Below are 20,048 nucleotides of genomic sequence, written 5' to 3' on the forward strand. Positions count from 1 at the left end.
AATGTATAAACACTCTCTTAGGTATAAAAGTAGAAGAACAGTCAATGTGATCCCAAAAAGTTTAATCTAGATTATAAATTCTTGAATATAAAAACACAACAAACAACAATTTGGTTTGTCTCTAAATAATGAAACATGACAGAATAATGTGCAGTCAAAAAAGTGATATGAAAATGAGTAAATAAAATAAACAAAATGAAGAAAATGATATATTGACAAATTGCCAACAGTCCTTGCCCTGTTAAAAATGCTGTTTAACAGAGCAAGGGAACACCTCACAGTATTTCATATTATAGTAAATACCACAAAAATCCCATCATAGTATTTCCTGTTATGATTAAGTAGTTTTAAAAATGTGTACTTTTACTTTAACTTTCATTCATTTTAGTTATGTCTCCATATTTTTACTGTGTTAATAATTTTCAGCCTGCATTCACAACTTTATTTTTTGTCTGCAGTGATTGGCTAGTAAAATAATTAGTCCTTTAGTTCCCATTCAGTCAATCGCACATAGAAACATGGCATCACAGACCAACCTCAAAACAGAGGCTTTATGAATGCAGCAAATAAACAAACTGTAGAAGCATTAAAAGTGGGTGGGGTGGAGAGGGATTAGGGCTTTTGGTGGTGTACTGCGAAAGTAAAGAGGGTTGAGAAGTCGCGGAAGAAAAAGTTAACTTGAACAATGGACAGGAAGGGAGAGCGGTTAAGAAGAGGGGTCGGTAAAATGTAAACAGTTGTAGTTACTATTTTGGTACAGTAGTTTAACATAAGTATTAGAAAGTTCTTTTAAGGTTTGTACCATGATATTTATGGTAAAATAGCAGGAACCACAGCTGCCATTAGGGATTATTGGTTATGTACTTCAAACCATTGGTGTAGGACAAATATACAGTAATTTACCGGAACATATAAAAATTCATTTTATGATCCTATCACATATTTAAGTGCTAAATGCTAGCCTTTACAGCTGCTGTTTTGTTTTACTGTGAATTTTAGAGATTTTATTTTAATGACTGAAATCACCAACTTGACTTAGGGTGCTTTCACACCTGTTAATCGATTCAGTTGTTCCGAAACAGGGATTAAAATAGTTACATTGTTTTTCTTTGCTCTTTGTGCGATTCGCTTTCACACTGGAAAGTTTCTAAAAGAACCAAAAGAGCTAAAACAAGTCACTTGTGAGTAAACTCTCCTCACATTGGTCAGAGTTTCATGGTTTATTTTGCTTCGTTTATTTGAGTCCGGGGGTGGGGGTGGGGGTGGTTTGGTGGTGTTTGACAAGGTGCACGCAACGTGTCTGAAGAGCGAGGAGGGATGCGGTGGGAAGGGGTGAGGAGGGATGTGGTGGGAAGAGGTGAGAAAGGTACACAACGTATTTGAGGACCGGGAGGTAGACGCGCAATTTCTGGGAAATTATCACTCGTTTGCGGGCATCCTGGTGTCTCCGTGCATTTGCGGGAGACTCCCGAAACTTCTGGGAGACTTGGGATGTCTGGTATGACCTCTCGCCCTACTCATAATTCTCTCTTCATATAGCCGTATGCCTATTACATATCCATTAAACACTGTGATATAACCGGGCTCGGATCGTATCGCTTTATCACTACAATTGATTCGCTCCGGAGGTCGTTTCAATCGAGCCCAGACCACCTCATTCAAGCAATCTCGGAGCGATTGTTTTGGCGAGGATCTGAGTGCGATTGGTGGATTCACATATGCCAAACGAACCGCGCTAACTGGGTAAATGAGACAGATTCCGAAATGAAAGTCTAGGTGTAAAAGCACCCCTAAGCTAAATGTGCTACCGAACGTTACGTCAGCACAAATAGTATGCATTCTATTTCTATACTGAACAAGCTTGGTTTGCAACACCAGTTGCTGGACACTTGTAGCTTGTTAGTCAGGGTTCAAACACAATAACATATTATCACAGTTAGATTTTTGCTTTTTAAATTACACAGATTTTAATCCAATGTAAACTCGTCTTCTAATATCACATTTTAAATGTATACACTACGAGGTTTATATATTTTAATTTACACTTAGCAACACCCTTAAAACAAAATGGCTCTAATGTATTTTGCATTTTTAAGTTGCAGGAGATAATACTACTCTAAATCACTTTTAGAAGGGCTACTTTTTACTCATACTATGAGTAGAATAAAGAACAGATCATTTTACTCTATTTAGTAACACTTTTTAGCAAGTAATGTAATTTAACCTAAGCATGATTTTTAGTGCTCTTTCCACCATTGGAAATCAAGTGTACCTGGGAAACTTCAAGTCAGACATTTGTTATTGCAACTATTGTAATATACAATGAAAGTGCTACTGTAAATGCTTGATGCTAATTAATTGGATATATGAGGGTTATGCCATAAATAGATTGATTCTGACACTTTGATCACAGCATATGAACAATTGTTTTTGGTCAAGACCTATCAGTTAAGAACTCAATGGAGGGCTATTTATTAGAAATTATGCTTAGCATTATAAATTTCCAAATGAATTTCCCATGATTTAAGCACAAAACGAAACTGTAACCTCACTTTAAAAAAATTCTGATCTAAAGCTTGCAATTCTACAATCGATTTGTAACTTTATCAATACATCTGAATAAAACCATGTAAATGGGGCTTACTTCTGTGTTTGGAATGAAGTGCTGCCATGCTGCTTTTTAGTTTAGTGGATTTTTATTTTTATTTCAAATTATGTCATGCAGAGCCTTACTGCCATTTGATTGGATGAAAATTGTCCACTCTCAGGGACTGTGGAATTAAAATTTGGTGAAATGCTTCGAAAGTGAAAAAAACATGGGATGTCATGTGATGTCCATTCCAATGGACACAGGGTCTAAAGGGGTTAACAGTAAGTTTCCTTTTTATGCACTACCTGACAAAAGTCCTGTCGTTGATCCCAATTGTAAGAGCAGCAAATAATAACTTGACTTCAAGTATATCATTTGTAAAAGAAGGTAGATTTTTCCAATGAATCATCTGTTGAACTGCATCCTAATCATCACAAATACTGCAAAATACCTATTGGAACCCACATGTACCCAAGATTCTCACAGAAATCAGTGAAGTTTGGTGAAGGAAAAATCATGATTTGGGCTTACATTCAGTATGGGGGTGTGCAAGAGATCTGCAGAGTGGATGGCAGCATCAACATACTGAGGTATCAAGACATTTGTGCTGCTCATTACATTACAAACCACAGAAGAGGGCAAATTCTGCGGCAGGATAGAGCTTCTCTCAAGCTCCACTCTCCACATCAAAGTTCCTGAAAGCAAAGAAGGTCAAGGTGCTCCAGGGTTGGTCAGCCCACTCACCAGACATGAAGATTATTGAGCATGTCTGGGGTAAGATGAAGGAGGAGGCATTGAAGATGAATCCAAAGAGTCTTATGAACTCCGGGAGTCCTGCAAAATTGCTTTCTTTGCCATTCCAGATGACTTTATTAATAAGTTATTCGAGTCAATGGAAAGATGTATGGATGCAGTCCTCCAAGCTCAAGGGAGTCATTCACAATATTAATTATTTTTCCACTGCACCATGACTTTATATTCTATACTATAAATTACTTTTGTTAAGTGACAAGACTTTTGTCTAAGCAAAGTCAGACCTTACTGTCCTAATGAAATAATTCAAAATCAAGACATAATCATATTTTATTTTGGCAAAATAAGTACAATCAAGAGGCTTTTGCTTTTCTTATAAGCCACCTCTGATACCAAATGATCAACTAGAAGTCAAGTTATTGTTTGATATTTCTAAAACTTGGATGGGTGACAATACTTGTGTCAGGGTATATGATGAATAACCATAAATTGACTGTCCCAGAATTCCCTGCATGACTCTTCTCTTTTTATGCTTTTCGAAAAGATTATTGTTTATATACAAGTACATTGGAGTTTCATTACATCTATTGTTGCTAAATAATGTTTATTTTATTACTTACAGTAAATTGTATGTCTGTTACCATGCTGGTGTTTTGTAGTTGTGTAAATGACACTGTGTCTTCTATATTAATATCTTTCTCTGCTTGTGGGAAAAGCTGTGTGTGATTCTGACATTCTCATAACCATATGATTATGGTCTGTGTAACAAATGATATGACTTGTGAATGTTTGTACTTCAAAACATTGGTGTATTAACACTCTAAATTAAGTAAATATCTTGAAAATGTTACATTTGTTTTATGGTTATTTTTTTATGGTAAAATAATAATAACCACAGCTGCTGTTTTTTTACCGTAAATTCTACAGATTTTTTTTACAGTGTTCATATATTAATGGCTCCTCTTTTTAGTTCACTACAAAAATTAATGGTAAGAATTCTGTGGCCAAAGAGAGTGAAATTAGGCAGCTACAGAGTGGTCTGAAAGAAGGCAGACTGTAAGTGAGGCATGAACAGGGGGAATGGGTTTATTTTAAGCCTTAGTTTTCTGCATGAGCTGTCTGCAGCAGGCATATTTCATGAACCTTCTCTCAAGTGGCTTATCAGTGGCGTCTTCATGATGCTTGTCGTTTAGCTTAGGCCAGCTGTCTTCACCTTCTTCTTACAACTTCAGTGCAAAGTTCTGCTGATGACCTGAGTTTTACATTTTAATTGGGGCCCAGACAAGTTGAAGTCGTTTTTAGGAGGGCATGGTTACATAATTCAGGTTAAACAAACCCTGTCAAATTTTTAATTCAGTGTCAGAGACTGAAATGATGAAAGCAGACAACTTGCACAAAAATACCAAAAACAGATGTGATATCTTTTGTAAAAGTAGTCTCAAAGGGCGCCTATGATGAAAATCACCTTTTATAAGCTGTTTTAGCAGAACTGTGTTTAGGTATAACGTGTCCACAGTCATATTGAAGTTATAGAGACATAACATATCTCTTTTTTTAATTTCCTCTTACTAAAATAGGATTGAAAAACTTTCTATTTTGAGGCCCAAAGCAACCTGCTATAGGAGTGCAATTTCCCCGCCCACTGAATTGATTGACAGATGCATATTAACATGTGTTTGTAGTAACGCATATAATCATATCCAAGTTTAAAACGTTTTTAAATGCATGTTTGTCATAAAAACAACATGTGTCCACATGTTTGTCACAGTAAAATCGCTACGTAATTCAGCACCACAGCCACATAGTGTCAGTACAATTATAAAAGAAGACACTTTAACGGTGAGCGCGGAGAACCAGCTCATTTGCATTAAAGGCACAGGCTACAAAAACAGCTACATTGTTCTAACAGCTCAATTTTTTCCAGATTTAATAAGGTATAATAAATAATATGATGGGTATTTTGAGCTGAAACTTCTGGAGACACAAAAGACTTATCTTAAATCCTGAAAAGGGGCTAAAATAGGTTCCCTTCTTCAAGATATAACTCAGAATGTTAATTCATTAAAAATGTATTAAAGAGCCCCTAATGTGGATTTTTGAAAATGACCTCCTATGTAGTGTGTAACACAGCTCTAAGTAAAGTGAAATATCCAGCTAAGGCTTAAACCTGAAAGTGGACAGTTTTTAAAACTATTGATTTATCTATAAAAGAGTCGACTCATAGTGGTTTAAATGAATTGTCTTCATAATGAGTCTTTAGCCGTTTTGACGTGACATGGCTACAGAAAATAAGCCCCGCCCAATTGTTGCGCACATAAACCCCGGAAAATTTAAACCTGCGGCCCCGCGCACTAACACAACAGCAAATACAAACAGATCTTGAAGTCATCATGAGTCATGAAGGCGCTGTGCTTACCTGGATATTATTGCAAGTGTGAGGGAAAGCAATCTACATTCTTATAATGGGCGATTCATTCATTTGTTAAAGAAAGGATCAGAAAAGACTACTGATGTATGAGACTTGTGGAACGAATGGACAGACAATACACCAGGGGTGCATGCAAAATAAGGCCAGTTTATTAGGCACAAAGTAGTCCGCTGCACACTAAGGAGGAGCACTGGTGAGCGCTACAACCCCCTGACTGGGGATGTGATTGTTGGGCAAAGTAGAGTACACATAAGCCCTGAGAACATGTAACACTTCATGCAAGAGGTGCCACAGCAATGATTGCAAATTAAAGTGATCTACAACTAAGAAGGGAGAAAAGCTCCAAAATGAAAGATAATTAATGAAATCAGACCTGGCCCGTGACACATTTCATAGGTGAAAGTAAATGGCTGTATCCTTGTTTTCTTTAGCTTGCAAATGATGTACTTAATTGTGTTTTGTTACTTGTAACCACTTGTACTGTATCAGGTTAACTCTTTATATTCTCTTATCGCGTCAAATGCCACATTGAAAACCCGGCACGTGCTGATTAGTTAACGGATTTAAATGCATTTGTGTGCTCGCATTACACTGCCGTTTGTCGTTGCTATGGCCACCGTCAGTTGTTCCAACACATGTGCGGCGGTCAAGGTTAAGAATAGTTTAGCTTTTGCTGCTGTGTAAATTAATACTGAATGAGTATCATATTTAAGAATGGAGCAATATACTGGAGTTTAACTACACTGCTTTTGGTGGTAAGGTGTCTGAATAACACTGTTGAGTAAGTTTTCTATGAAGCGTGTTTCGGGCGTCCACTGCAATTGGATCCTATACCAATGTTGGGGACTTGACAAACCACGCTGGGCATTTTAGTGTCTCGCGCTGAACGCTGTCGACCAATCACAACAGGCTGTCATAGGTCCAATCAGCGCAGATTAGCTTTGCGCTAAGGAGGGGTTTGGGAAGAAATTAACGATTCATATAGGAGTCGCTGGGATATTTGGTACAAATGTATTCATATTATAAGACCATGAAAGTGTTTTTTGAACTTGCATTGCATATCATGTATGTATGTATGTTGTTGGAGACCCATATAATCGAAATAGGACCCTTTTTAATGTATAATAAGTGCTCTTTTAACACACACACACACAATTTGTAGCATATTATGTGTAAAATTCATGCCTGATTGATGTTAATTTTACAACGGATTTTATCTTTTTTTTTTTAAATAGCAAATCACACTTTCAACATATATACTGTATACAAATAAAGTCAGTAAAACTGTTGAAATTATGTTAAATAAAGGTTTATTATGCAAACTCAAATTTGTAGCCCATCTTATTTTATGTGGTTAAATTGTGGCCCCCTTGGCCTCTGAACTACTTTGTGAAACTTTTACAGGGACATTTTATTGATGGACAAGGGATTCATGTAGTTGTTCGTTCGCCACTAAATAAATGCCACAAAAACTACTTAAACGCATCTGTGATCCATAATCGAATGTATTCGCCTTGCCCGCTTATGTATGGAAGTCTTTTCCAGAGTGGTCAGTGTGCTTGGTAGCTTACCTCGTACAGTATTGCACTTAGTACTTGGAGCAAAGCAGATTTGAGTTTAGTGGAGGACAGTATAGAAAACAGGAAAAAAAAAAAAAAAAACAGCAATGCGAAATTTTGATAAAAGTATGCAGCCACAATGTTCTTTTCTCTTCTCTTTCGCATTTGAAAAACACAATTGTTTGGGTTTAGGGAAGGGGGTGTGTGGATCAGTCAATCGCAAGATTATATATTATGCATAACAAGTCAGCTGGGTTCTTGTGGACATGCTCGAGAAGAACCTATATGTAAATTGCATGTTTAAGAAAATGTAGCCCATTCAAGTATTTGAGATTTGCAGACATTGCAGAAACAATGCGGTTCACAAAAACATAGCCCAGGGCATGTATTCCCAATGAGCATGAGTTGGTTAATGTTATTGTGACAGTCCTATTAGCAATAGCACAACCAGTTTTTTCCACCAAGAAAAATATTTCCACCCCAAAAAAGACAGACTTAAGTTCACAGTTCTAATACTGAACAGGTTTATAACTGAATAATTAATGCAAGTGCTTTAACAAAAATGAAATATCCACATTTCTGCTTTTAAAATGTCTGGTTTGCTGGCCTGATTAATTTTATTCTAAAGATAGAGAAGAGTTTAAATTATGAACTTCTAGTTTTCGAGAAATCATTACATTATGTGATGAATGCTCACTGTAGAGTTTGTGGTCAGTGTTTTAAATGCCCAGAACATTCCTATAAGAACTTTCTTTAGACTGCTGTGGTAAATATAAGTGGATGTGGGTTGGAGTTTCATAAGATGTGGGTATTATACTGTCATTCAGCTAGTCTGTTTCTTGTGGGTGTAGTAACTGACATTTGGACACTCTTGAAGGAACGAGATGACACCCTGTATTGAATCACTTCAGCACTTTAACTGAAATAACAGAAGTAGGAAAGGACAGGGATCACCAGCATTTAAACAAAAGATAAAATTCCTGTTAAATTAAGCAACACAAGCTTAGTTATTTTTTAACCTCATTATAGACATACAATTGCTTATTGAATTACTAGGATGATTTGCTGCAAGATTAGGCTGATTATATAGTTTGCTTCTGATTGTAGATTGATGAGTTGTGTAAGATCCAGTACACTCGCAGAACCTTATCCCACTTTTCTGATTTATCTGTTCATTTGTATGTTTGATTAGTTGTGTGGTAGTCATTTTTTGATCAAATGCAACCGTATTATTCTGAAAAAAAGCTTTCACTAACCAGTTAGTACTATGCTGCAGTAGTAGGCTAATGGATTTTTTCCTTGCATTTCATTTTGGATGAGTCAGTGCTAGCTGCCTGAAATTCAGAGCCAGTCTGTATATTTTCAGCAGTCAGATTTAAAGGATTATTAGGATTAGGAAAATCACATACAACCGTGGAAAAAAATGAGACATCAATTCCAAGATATTGCTGGTTTAGTAGTGAGATTTGATTGTATCACCAAAACTGCAGTGATCTTTTTCAGTCTCAAATATTTGCATTAATATCAATGTTTTTGGCCCTGTCTCGTTTAAGGGAAGAGTGAGATTCAAATGAATCCTACCTCCTTTTTGAATCAAGTGACCACAGATTGGTGCTGTGATAATTAATAGAAATTAAAGATTGTTGAAATGAAAATTCCTTAAATTGACAGAGTTTATCATATGTCATAATAAGATGAACCTTAATCTAAATGAACTAAAATAACATCCCTACAACCACAACTCTAAACTGCCAGCTGATTGCTGGGCTGCGGCTTGAATCCTCCATGTGAAGCCACATAAATGCCTTTATATGGAGGAGTGACTATTCAGATTCAACTCATCAATTTTCAATGTCCTTTTTTATAAAAACGTCATAAAATTACTGCTTATTCTAAGTGGAACCCTGATTCATCGCATAGCATAACATCTCTGCTTTCTCCTTCAGGGAACAAGGGTATACATTTGTAACTGAGATATTTTCATGTCATTTTTTTCAGTGCTCTATTGTATAATGGATACTGACAGATGTGTATAAGTACCTGTAGATGCCCATTTAACTGCTTCAGATATATTGATGCATCCACCATCTTCAAAGGGTTAACATGCAGCATTGTGCAGCCTATGTTTGTAAAATCTGGGATTTAAATCCTCTCCCAACATAACGTTTCAAAGGTCAGAATGTCATAAGCCCACTTGAGGCTTTCTCCACAGTTATGAAGAACATTCATTCATTCATTCATTCATTCATTCATTCATTCATTCATTCATTCGTTTTCTGGTTGGCTTAGTCCCTTTATTAATCCGGGGTCACCAATGCAGATTGAACCACCAACTTATCCAGGATGTTTTTTTTTTACGCAGTGGATGCCCTTCCTGCCTTAACCCATCTCTGGGAATCATACACACACACACACACACACACACACACACACACACACACACACACACACACACACACACACACACACACACAGACACACACACACACACACACACACACACACACACACACACACACTCATACACTACAGACAATTTAGCCTACCCAATTTACCTATACCACATATCTTTGGACTGTGGGGGAAACCAGAGCACCCAGAGGAAACCCACGCGAACGCAGGGAGAAACTCCACACAGAAACGGCAACTGAGCCAATGTTCGAACCAGCAACCTTCTTGCTGTGAGGCGACAGCACTACCTACTGCGCCACTGCGTTGCCGTTATAAAGAACAGACCTTATCTATTTTATCGGACCTGGGATCCTTGATTTAATTATAGGAACCTCTAATTCTCCTTTATGTGAAGTTCGACGTGTGTCCTGTAAAAACATATTGGAGTTCGCCAGACGACCAATTACTCAGTTCCACAGGTGTCAGCAATCAGTCATTAGCAAAGTATATCAGCCAATGGCTGAAAAGCAAGCATTTAAATTTTTGCTTCAGAGCCTCATACTAGAGACAGAAGAGTACCTCTGCCAAGCTGATTTCGTCAAGAAAGCAGTATTCCTGCAGTGGTCAACTAGGCTCTCATGATCTTCAAGGCCACCCGTGCTCTAGGGAGCATGATGGCCATAAAGTGGACATCAAAGATTAGTGTTGTGTTTTTTTCCTTCAGGATATCTGGAGGGCCAGCTGTGACCCCTCACACTGAAGGTTTAATGTGCTCTCTGTGAGGCAGAGGATGGTAGCATGCTAGGAAAGCAAAATCTGATCAACCGGTTTCTCAGAGGTGCGTGACTCGAGATGATTAACTCTCTCTTGCCCTTTTGGGATCCCCCTAGCCCCAGGGACTATGGTGAGGTTCGTTAAGCCACTTGATTCAGTATCTATAACTTTTCTGTCCATGAAGGTTGTTGGTATGATCAGGAGGGTCCTACTGCTCATTTAATTAACAGAAAGTGCCGTATCAAAGTGGAGGATGGTCCTCTTAATAGTTTATGCCTTTGCCCTCGCTTCACTGTGCCAGGGCAAGTCGTGTACCCTAGGAGAGAGAGCACACTTAAAAGAGCGGTGACTCTTTTTCAGCATGCGTACAAGGCGTCTCTTAACCGATTCTGTACAGCAGCAGACTGGGCGACACCTAACACAGTCACAAGATTTTATAATCTTCGAGTGCAGCTAGATCCTCCTGATTACTGGGTAATCCAGGTCAATCAGGAAAAAAACTAAGCTCAGTGTCAAAAACCCTTACTGCGCCATATTCCCTGACCCAGAGATACGTGCACTTTTTCTTTTCTGCCATAAAGTCTTCCCTCTTGGGTAGCAGGTTGCCTCCGCAGCGCCATACCCCTTTTAGAACTGGCACACTTTCCCAATGTACTGTTGTATTTCTAAATTTCCTAGACTATATTAGCTAAGTAAAAGCGCATTTATGACCCCTGATCTAATTTCTTCTAAGAGCCTGTGTTGGAAGGTTGCACTGTTGGTGATGCTTGTGGGCTCACACTATGCTTGGCAAACTTCACAACAGGGCCATGTCGGGCTTAGCTGCTGTTGTGTTTTGCATATACACTCCCATATGTCTTTACAAGACACATGTTAAAGTTCCGCAGTAGGTAGTGTAGGTCGCCACTCAGCAACAAGGTCGCTGAGTCGCTGGTTCGAGCCTCGGCTCAGTTGGCATTTCTGTGTGGAGTTTGCATGATCGTCCTGTGTTCGCGTGGGTTTCCTCCCGGTGCTCCGGTTTCCCCCACAGTCCAAAGACATGCGGTACAGGTGAATTGGGTAGGCTAAATTGTCTGTAGTGTTTGAGTGTGTGTAATTGTGTGTGTGGATGTCTCCCAGAGATGGGTTGCGGCTGGAAGGGCATTCCCTGCGTAAAAACTTGCTGGATAAGTTAATGGTTCATTCCACGGTGGCGACCCCGGATTAATAAAGGGACTAAGCCGACAAGAAAATGATGAATGAATGTTAAAGTTCCCATGAAGTGGAATGTCCTGGTTACGCACATAACCCATGTTTCCTGAATAGGGAATGGAAACGTGTGTCCAGCTGTTATCTTAATGATTGGCTCTTCAGCTGGCAAAAATCTAAGTGCTTGCTTCACAGCTGCCAGCTGATATACTCTGTTAACGACTGATCGCTGACACCTGTAGAGCTGAGCTCTGCCGATTCATTTGGCTTTGGTTTTCTTACTCTTCAGAGTGATTGGTCATCTGGCGAACTCCCAAAAGTCTTTACAAGACACACGTCTCCGCATTCCCTATTCGGAGAACATAAGTTACATACATAACCAGGACAGTCTCTAAGGCTGCGTCTGAAACTGCCTACAACTCAATAGGTACTGCATTTGAATTAAAACGTACTACTCGGCAATTAGAAAAGTATGTTCTATACCAGGGGTGGCCAACCCTGTTCCTGGAGAGCTACCTTCCTACAGATTTCAGTTGCAACCCATATCAAACACACCTGAACCAATTAATTAGGACCTGAACACCACGTGATCATTACAGGCAGGTGTGTTTGATATGGTTTGCAAAAGACATCTGCAGGAAGGTGGCTCTCCAGGAACAGGGTTGGCCACCCCTGTTCTATACACTATGAATGTGAGCAGTATGAATGGAATTCGGACGTACTACATCCACCATTTTGTCATGGTCACGTGACCTAACTGCATCAGTTGCGTTGCTTCACCCCATTCATGAATTTGGGGAATCATGGGATAGCGCAGCATGCATTGGATGTGCACTCCAGAATCTCGCCGGAAGTAGTAAGTCATCCGGGTACTTCTTGCATACTGATTTTCGAATTCTATGAATTCGGACATACTACTCAGCTCACATACTGATTTTAGCCTACTGTATATTATGGAGGCATGCAGTTTCAGACGTAGCCAAAGACTAAAAGCTTGTCTGTTTGACTCAGCCTGAACAAAAGAAATGTAATCTGCCTTTTTGTAAATAATTTTTTATGTCCTTATTTTTATTTAATTTTTTATTTGCTTGTTTTTTTTTATTTACAATTGAATTGTGTTTATTATTATTATTTTTATTATAATTTTTCAGGTGGGGGTCAGGAATTAAATAACATGAATGATGGATTATATCTTATTACTTAATATAAATTTCTAAAATGTTTTTGCACACACACAAAAAAAGTATTATATATGCATGTACAGTATGATGCAGATCACACATGCATATACCTGTAGTTCCAGAGAGCTCAGAATTACAGTCAAATTTCTCTCAGGTGTTTATAGACCAGCCCACAGCTGCTAATTAGGCATATTTGTATATATCTATATTCACTGTAAAAAATGCAGGGTTCCAAACAATTCATTCATGTCATCCCAACATAAATCAACGAAGTTAATTTAACACTTTTTACAAATGTATGTGGATTGTCTGGATGAAATCTTATGAATTGTGTTGTTTCAGCTCATTTTAAATAAGAATTTTGAACAAGTAAACATTTTTTTTCAAACATGCTAGATATTTCTTATTGTGTAATCCACATTCGTTTCATTTGTATCTCCAAGCAACATGATGTTTTTCTTTTTTTAAATGGGCTTACTATTTTTATGTGAGCTGTAAGTTTTTTACTTTTTTAATCATCTGACAAGATATTACTTTTCAATTGGAAAAACAACGACAAAAAAGTAAATAAAAATATTAAACTTTTAATCCAGGGTGGGAAAACAGAATTAATAGAACTAAAAGTCAGAATTGTGAGATGTAATCTTAAAACTACGGATACAGGTTGTGTAGTTTTCTCCAGGTATAACATACCTTCTTGCACAAGTCTAAACTAAAAAAAAAGCAGTTTGTCTTACATTTGCATTTCAAATCTCATGTTATTCCCCAAGTATGGTATTGCACTCCACTTAAAAAGCAGCCATCTCATGAATAAACATATAAAGCACATATATAAATCATCTTAATCATATTCCTGCTGTTGCTACTCATAACCAATGCATAGCTAATGCTCACCTAATGATGTGAAATATCGCAGAGATGAGGAGTTCGTTATAAATGGCCACTGCCAAGTAGCGAGGCTCGTGGAAAGCAGAGGGCACAGTCCTTACAGCGTAGCACAAATAGACACCCCACAGCAGGAACAGGAACTCCGCTAGAGCAGGAACACAAGGAGACACAGAACAGTGCTGTCACTAATTATTTAGTGTGTCAAGTCTGGGAATGCCAGCTGAAAAGATGTGATTTCACACGGCCTGAAAGGCTGTTTTCCCTCCCTCTCCTCTCTGCCGCATCACTCAAAGTAACACAGAGTCGACGGTGCATGAACATCTCCAAAGCAATGTTTGAGGTAGCAATAACATTACATTTCCGACTGCAAAGTCCCCACCCGGCAAGCATTTTTTGTGTGTTTAAAAAAAGTCGTTTACACTTTAAGGTGATTCAGTTACAGTCTAACTAAAAATTTAGATTATTCTGACATGGTGGCGCTTCACATATAACAGGAATGACACACTTAACACATTATACTTAACATTAAGTACACAAAGTGTTGGTGTTTATTGTGTTAAGTGTCTCATTCTGGTATATGTTATATATTACTATTCACTGAGTAATATCAAATCATTATACACTATATTGTTTACTATATGGTTGGGGTTTAAATGTGTATTATGTTTGGGGACAGTTACATAGTAATTTATTGTAATTACAAAATTAAAGTATTAATTAATTTACCTTAAAGTATTCATTCACTCATTCATTCATTTTCTTTTTCGGCTCAGTCCCTTTATTAATCTGCGGTCGCTACAGTGGAATGAACTGCCAACTTATCAAGCATCCAGCATCCATACACACTCATTCACACTCATACACTAAGGACAATTTAGCTTACCCAATTCACTTATACCACATGCTTTTGAACTTGTGGGGGAAACCAGAACACCCGGAGTTAACACACGCGAACATGCAAACTTCACACAAAAATGCCTACTGGCCCAGCTGAGGCTCGAACCAGCGACCTTCTTGCTGTGAGGTGATGGTGCTATCTACTGTGCCACTGTGCAGCCCTAAATTATTATCAAAAGTATTATCAAAGTAAATCTAATAGACATCTAACAGACATATAAACAAAAGAGCTTAACATGCTAAACACATGCAAAGTGAAAAATACACATCAGCAAATTAATAATAATAATTATAATAATTATAATTCTTTGCATTTGTACAGCGCTTTTCTGGATACTCAAAGTGCTTTACACAATTTTGGAGGGAATCTCCTCATCCACCACCAGTGTGCAGCATCCTGCTGGATGACTTGACAGCAGCCAAATTGCGCCAGAGGAGGAGACAGAGGAGACAGAGACCCAATCCTAATTCTATTTTTGTACCCCTACCCCTTTCCCCTCTCTTTTCCCTTGGCTCTTGAAACACAGTGTAAAGGGGAAGGGCTTTCTCCGTAAGAAAAAAAAAATTACCCTTAAGAAATGGGACAGCACTACCTGCACACATCATCATATGTCATTGCGATTTCTTGCTACATATGAGATCAACTGCGGCGACTGCTGTAGTTTTTCCAGTTTTCCAAGTCACTGAAGGCTTATATCATGTTATCATATTGATATAATGTGGCAATAAGATCGTAACTGTTGTGTATTTACACCGTGGCCGTATTCATCTATGTAAACACACAAAAACAGCATTACATTATAGCAGACACTGTAAAAAAGCTAATTCCAAGCCACTAGACCAGGGGTCTCAAACTCAATTTACCTGGGGGCCGCAGGAGGCAAAGTCTGGGTGAGGCTGGGCCGCATAAGGGATTTCACAAAAAAAAGTCCTCAAATGTCATTATTAACAGTTTTAGTTATTTCTTCTGAACATGAAGTGTCCTGAACATTAATAGAACATTGAGTGAAGATTATGAACAGTTCTTCTGAACATGGCATCTTTTGCCTACTCCTTGCTGCCAGAGACTTGACAGCGCTTCTTCTCACAAATCTGAACCACATTTGGCTTTAGAGCGGAAGCAGTTGAGACCCTCAGTATGGCTTGAAGATGATCATCATTAAGTCTAGACCTGTACTTTGACTTATTGAAGTCCTAGGGAAAAAAGTGGGGGAACTCACTTAAAACTTCCATTCCCTCACCTAAAAAAAAGGCATATATATGTATAAATAAAACACCCCCACCCCACTCCAGTCACATCAGTCTGTACCAGTCTGTATCTACCTATAATATCAACACAATCTCACGGCAATTCTTAACTTTTTCATTTAGTGGCTAATTCGTATGAATTCGTACGATCTAATTCGTACAATTTAGTACGATTTGCTTATCCCCCAATGACCGTTGGGGTTAGGGGTGTGGTCAGGTGCCACGCCTCCTTTTTAAAATCGTACCATTTCGTACGACTGAACTTGTACGAATTCGTACGAATTAGCCACTAAACTGGCAAAACGTAAAATACTTACGTTTTCTCGTGAGATCAGGCTGATAATATATATAAGATGCATAGCAGGCACGTGCACACATAGGGCTCGACCTGTGCAGAGCACATGCCCTTTTTAGTCTTGCATAGAAAGTGCCTTCCAAAATGATCAAAAGTGCGCCCGCGACGCGACACACCCTCGGTCCCGCCCTTCAGTAGGCGCGCGATAACACCGCTCTTGAGTACGCGCGCGACAACACAGCTGATCAGAAGGCGCGTGACAACGCACATTGAGTGACAAGCGCGCTGTGTACGGATAGAATCAGCGGAGCGGGGAGCGCTCTCTCTCCCCGCTCCGCTGATTCTGTCAGTGTACAGCGGTCGGCGCGGGCCACAAAATATTGCACTGAGGGCCGCAAATGGCCCGCGGGCCGCGAGTTTGAGACCCCTGCACTAGACTTTTCTGACAGGGGATTTGAGTGTCATCTAGTTACAGAATGTTGTGGGACTGCTATACAGGAGTTACTATTGTGGGTTATAGGTAGCTAAATTTAAAACACCAACGTTATATGGATGTATTAAAACATATGCTGGTTTGTTGTTGTTTAATAATAACATAAAATACTAATTTTTGCATCTCCTGACTTCTGTGTGCAGCCAATGCTGCCGTTGTAGCTAGTGTGTTCTGGGAAATTTTCTTAACCACTGGTGTCAAGTGTGGTGCTGAAAAACCTCAGTTTTAAGATCTAGCCCATCCCCTTAACCCTACGCCTTCAAGCTAAAGAGAATTGGGACAAGGGTAAGGGAAAATGCTAGTGGTAGAATAGGGATTGGTCCAGAGAGATGAAGCCAATTATGATATGGGGATGGTTAGGATGCCATGATGGAGGCCAGTGGGCAAATTTGGCCAGGATGCCTGGGGTTAAACCCCTCCAGGGGTTTTTAAAGACCACAGAGAGTCAGGACCTCGGTTTAACGTGTCATCAGTTAGCGGCGATCACTGAACAGTACAGAGTCCCCATCTACTGGGGCATTAGTACCCACACAGACTACAGGTTGAGCGCCCCCTGCTGGTCTCACTAACACCACTCAAATTAAGAAAACATCTTCTTTGGTTTCACTACAAACATGTTGCCAATCCACACAATGTAAACAAAGGGTTTGAAAAAAGAGGGTGAATGAACTACAATTTTATTTCTTTTACATTTCTTTTCTTAAATTTCTAAACAGAGTATCCCTTAACTATCCTAGCTGTGTCCTGAAGGAACAAATTAGCAACAAGTTTTCCATGTCTGTTTCGCCAAAATATCCTCTCCCTTTGTCATTCTTCTACTCAAATTTAGCTCACTGATGATGATATAAGAGAGAATGTCTTAGTGTGAGAGAGTTTTAATGGCCGTCTCTGGTTCCCTCTGTGCTTCCTGTTGTAAGCAGAAGGTAGTGGAGCTGTCAGAGAGAACTGTCTCTGCATCACTGGCCACGTCTCACACCCTCATGCCTTAAAGGCTGTCTGGACACACTCAGATGATCAGATTATATTTCCCACTTATATTTATATTTACTTATATTTCCCTCTTCTGTCAAAGTTGCTTCCATAACCCTGAGAGTCCTATATTCTTGCCTCATTTTCCCTTTTGTTTCAGGCTGCTGGAAAGCAAGCCTTTGAAGATAAAGACCAAGCATGCTTTGTGAGAAAAATACAGTATAATGATCATTTTCTTTTCATTATAGATCTATTATTTATGTGTATTAGCAGTTAAATGCATATTTTCTGTAAAATGAGACTACAAGCATGCATTACCCAACTACTACTGAAAAAAAGTTGACCCCCCATTAGTCAATGTATAATTTGCACACTGTACCGATTTACAACAAATGATGGTAAACTTATAAAAAATATACAGTATATGATTAATATAGGCTCCTTGGCAAAGGTTGGGGCCCCCTTATTTCCCAGGGCTCTAAGCGGCTGCTTACCTTGCTTGTTGGTTAAGTTCGCCCCTGAGCTTAGCTTAGCATAGATCACTGAATCAGATTACACACTTAACATATCAGCATCTTAAGAGTTTCAATAATTTTCATATTTAAAGCTTGTCTATTCTGTAGTTATATTGTGCATTATGACATTAAGCTACAGGAAGTAAAAAGTTGCTTTTATAGGCCACTATGGCTGGAAACTACACTCTCATTCTAGAGTAATAAAATAACAGAGCACAATAAACATTGCTGTCCTACACTTGCACCACTATTTAGAATCTCTGTTTTTAAATTGCTCCTTTAATAAAACAATTTCTTCTTTTTAAATTTTAAAAATATACTTTATAATGTGACACAAAGCAACATTTTTATCATCATTACCCCTGTTCACAGTTAAATTTCTGATCAAGAAAAAAAAACTGTTCGTAAAACTGTCCGCTTAATATTATAGCGAAAAAAATTAGTTGAAGAAATTGTTCTTATCATTGACAATAACAAGAACTAATATCAATAATTAATAACCAATTATAACTCATTGCCAGGGCCAGACAGAATTTGCAAACAGTTTTATTTCTGCGCATAATTGTGTACAAAATTTGAGGATTTATGTGGAATGATTTTGAGAGTATAGTAACTAAAAACTTAACATGTGAAATAAAAAATAAAAAACGATTGATTAGAAAATCAGCATTTTAGAACAATTTCTTAAAAATAATAATAATTTCTGGTTGAAATCAGGCTACAAATTTAGATTTCATTTTAAAATGCAACACATTGAGTTAAATTAATACTATTAAACTATTTTACAATATTTCTGTTTTCACTACACTTTAATCATCCTCAGTGAGTAAAAAGAGACTATTTTAAATATATTGAAGTAGCTGACTAACAATGTTTAAACAGTAGTTGGACTGTATAGACAAAACATTAGACTACTCATGTTGTGACACTGATCCATTTATACATTTTGACCTTCTAGATGTATTTTGCTCTCTGTTGCTGGTTCAAGCAGAATAAAACCAAGAATAAGAACTGACCCGCAGCCATCATGTAGTCCCAGCTGTCCAGTAGGCACATGCTGAACTGCAGGCCCTCTGGAGTGACACCGATGTCAATGAGGGCATGACGTGTGTTGTGGTTCTGACATACGGCAGAGGTCCACGCCGCCAGGAACCACATGACCACCAGCAAAATCACAGCAAGCAGACGCAGAACCCTCCAGCTGGTCATGTAGGGAATTCGCTGGGCCGTCCGTGACAGAAACACCTTTAAAACCCTTTGGTGTGTGATAGAAAGACAAGACACAAATATAGCAGTCAGATATATGACCATATACAAAGAAATTGTTTTGTAAATGTATTGAAAGAAATCTATTGCTAATGTATTTGTTCATCCAAAATACAGTAAAAGTAATATTGTCATTACGATAATTTTTCAGCCACAGTTTATATTAGATGTCTATAAGTAGTTTACTGCTAAGGACTACTGAACCATTCTGGAGGACCCATGGTTCAAACATTATATCCTGAATGCGGTGCTGTGTATTAGGATGATAATGCCGCAATACACACAGCAAGACTTCTGACAGAGTGGTTTGATGAACGTGAAAGTGAAGTTGAACATCTCCCATGGCCTGCACAGTCACCAGAACTAAATATTATTGAGCCACTTTGGGTGTTTTTGGTGTTTCTGCAAAAACAGTGGCTCAACATCCTTCTAGCCACTGTTCAGGACTTGTATCTTTCATTACCAAGACAAATTGATGCAGTTGTGGCCACAAAACGAGGTCCTACACCATACTAATGAATTACTGTGAACATCTTCCATGGCCTGCACAGTCACCAGAACTAAATATTATTGAGCCACTTGGGTGTTTTTGGTGTTTCTGCAAAAACAGTGG

General features: G+C 38.5%; 2 protein-coding genes across 2 annotated transcripts in view; one reads left to right on the forward strand and one right to left on the reverse strand.

Annotated features, from left to right (window-relative positions):
- Positions 1 to 20,048, forward strand: part of ro60 (Ro60, Y RNA binding protein) — a 489,528-nt gene that overhangs the window by 193,555 nt on the left and 275,925 nt on the right. The window lies entirely within an intron of this gene.
- gpr158b (G protein-coupled receptor 158b) overlaps positions 1 to 20,048 on the reverse strand; it is a 135,198-nt gene that overhangs the window by 9,054 nt on the left and 106,096 nt on the right. Inside the window, exons 7-8 of the mRNA XM_691976.9 lie at positions 19,186 to 19,424; positions 13,759 to 13,897 (exon numbers count right to left, since the gene is read on the reverse strand). Of these exons, the coding sequence (XP_697068.4) occupies positions 13,759 to 13,897; positions 19,186 to 19,424 (378 nt within the window). The remainder of the gene's footprint in view (positions 1 to 13,758; positions 13,898 to 19,185; positions 19,425 to 20,048) is intronic.

Source organism: Danio rerio, chromosome 2 (assembly GCF_049306965.1).
Source record: "Danio rerio strain Tuebingen ecotype United States chromosome 2, GRCz12tu, whole genome shotgun sequence".
NCBI lineage: Eukaryota > Metazoa > Chordata > Actinopteri > Cypriniformes > Danionidae > Danio > Danio rerio.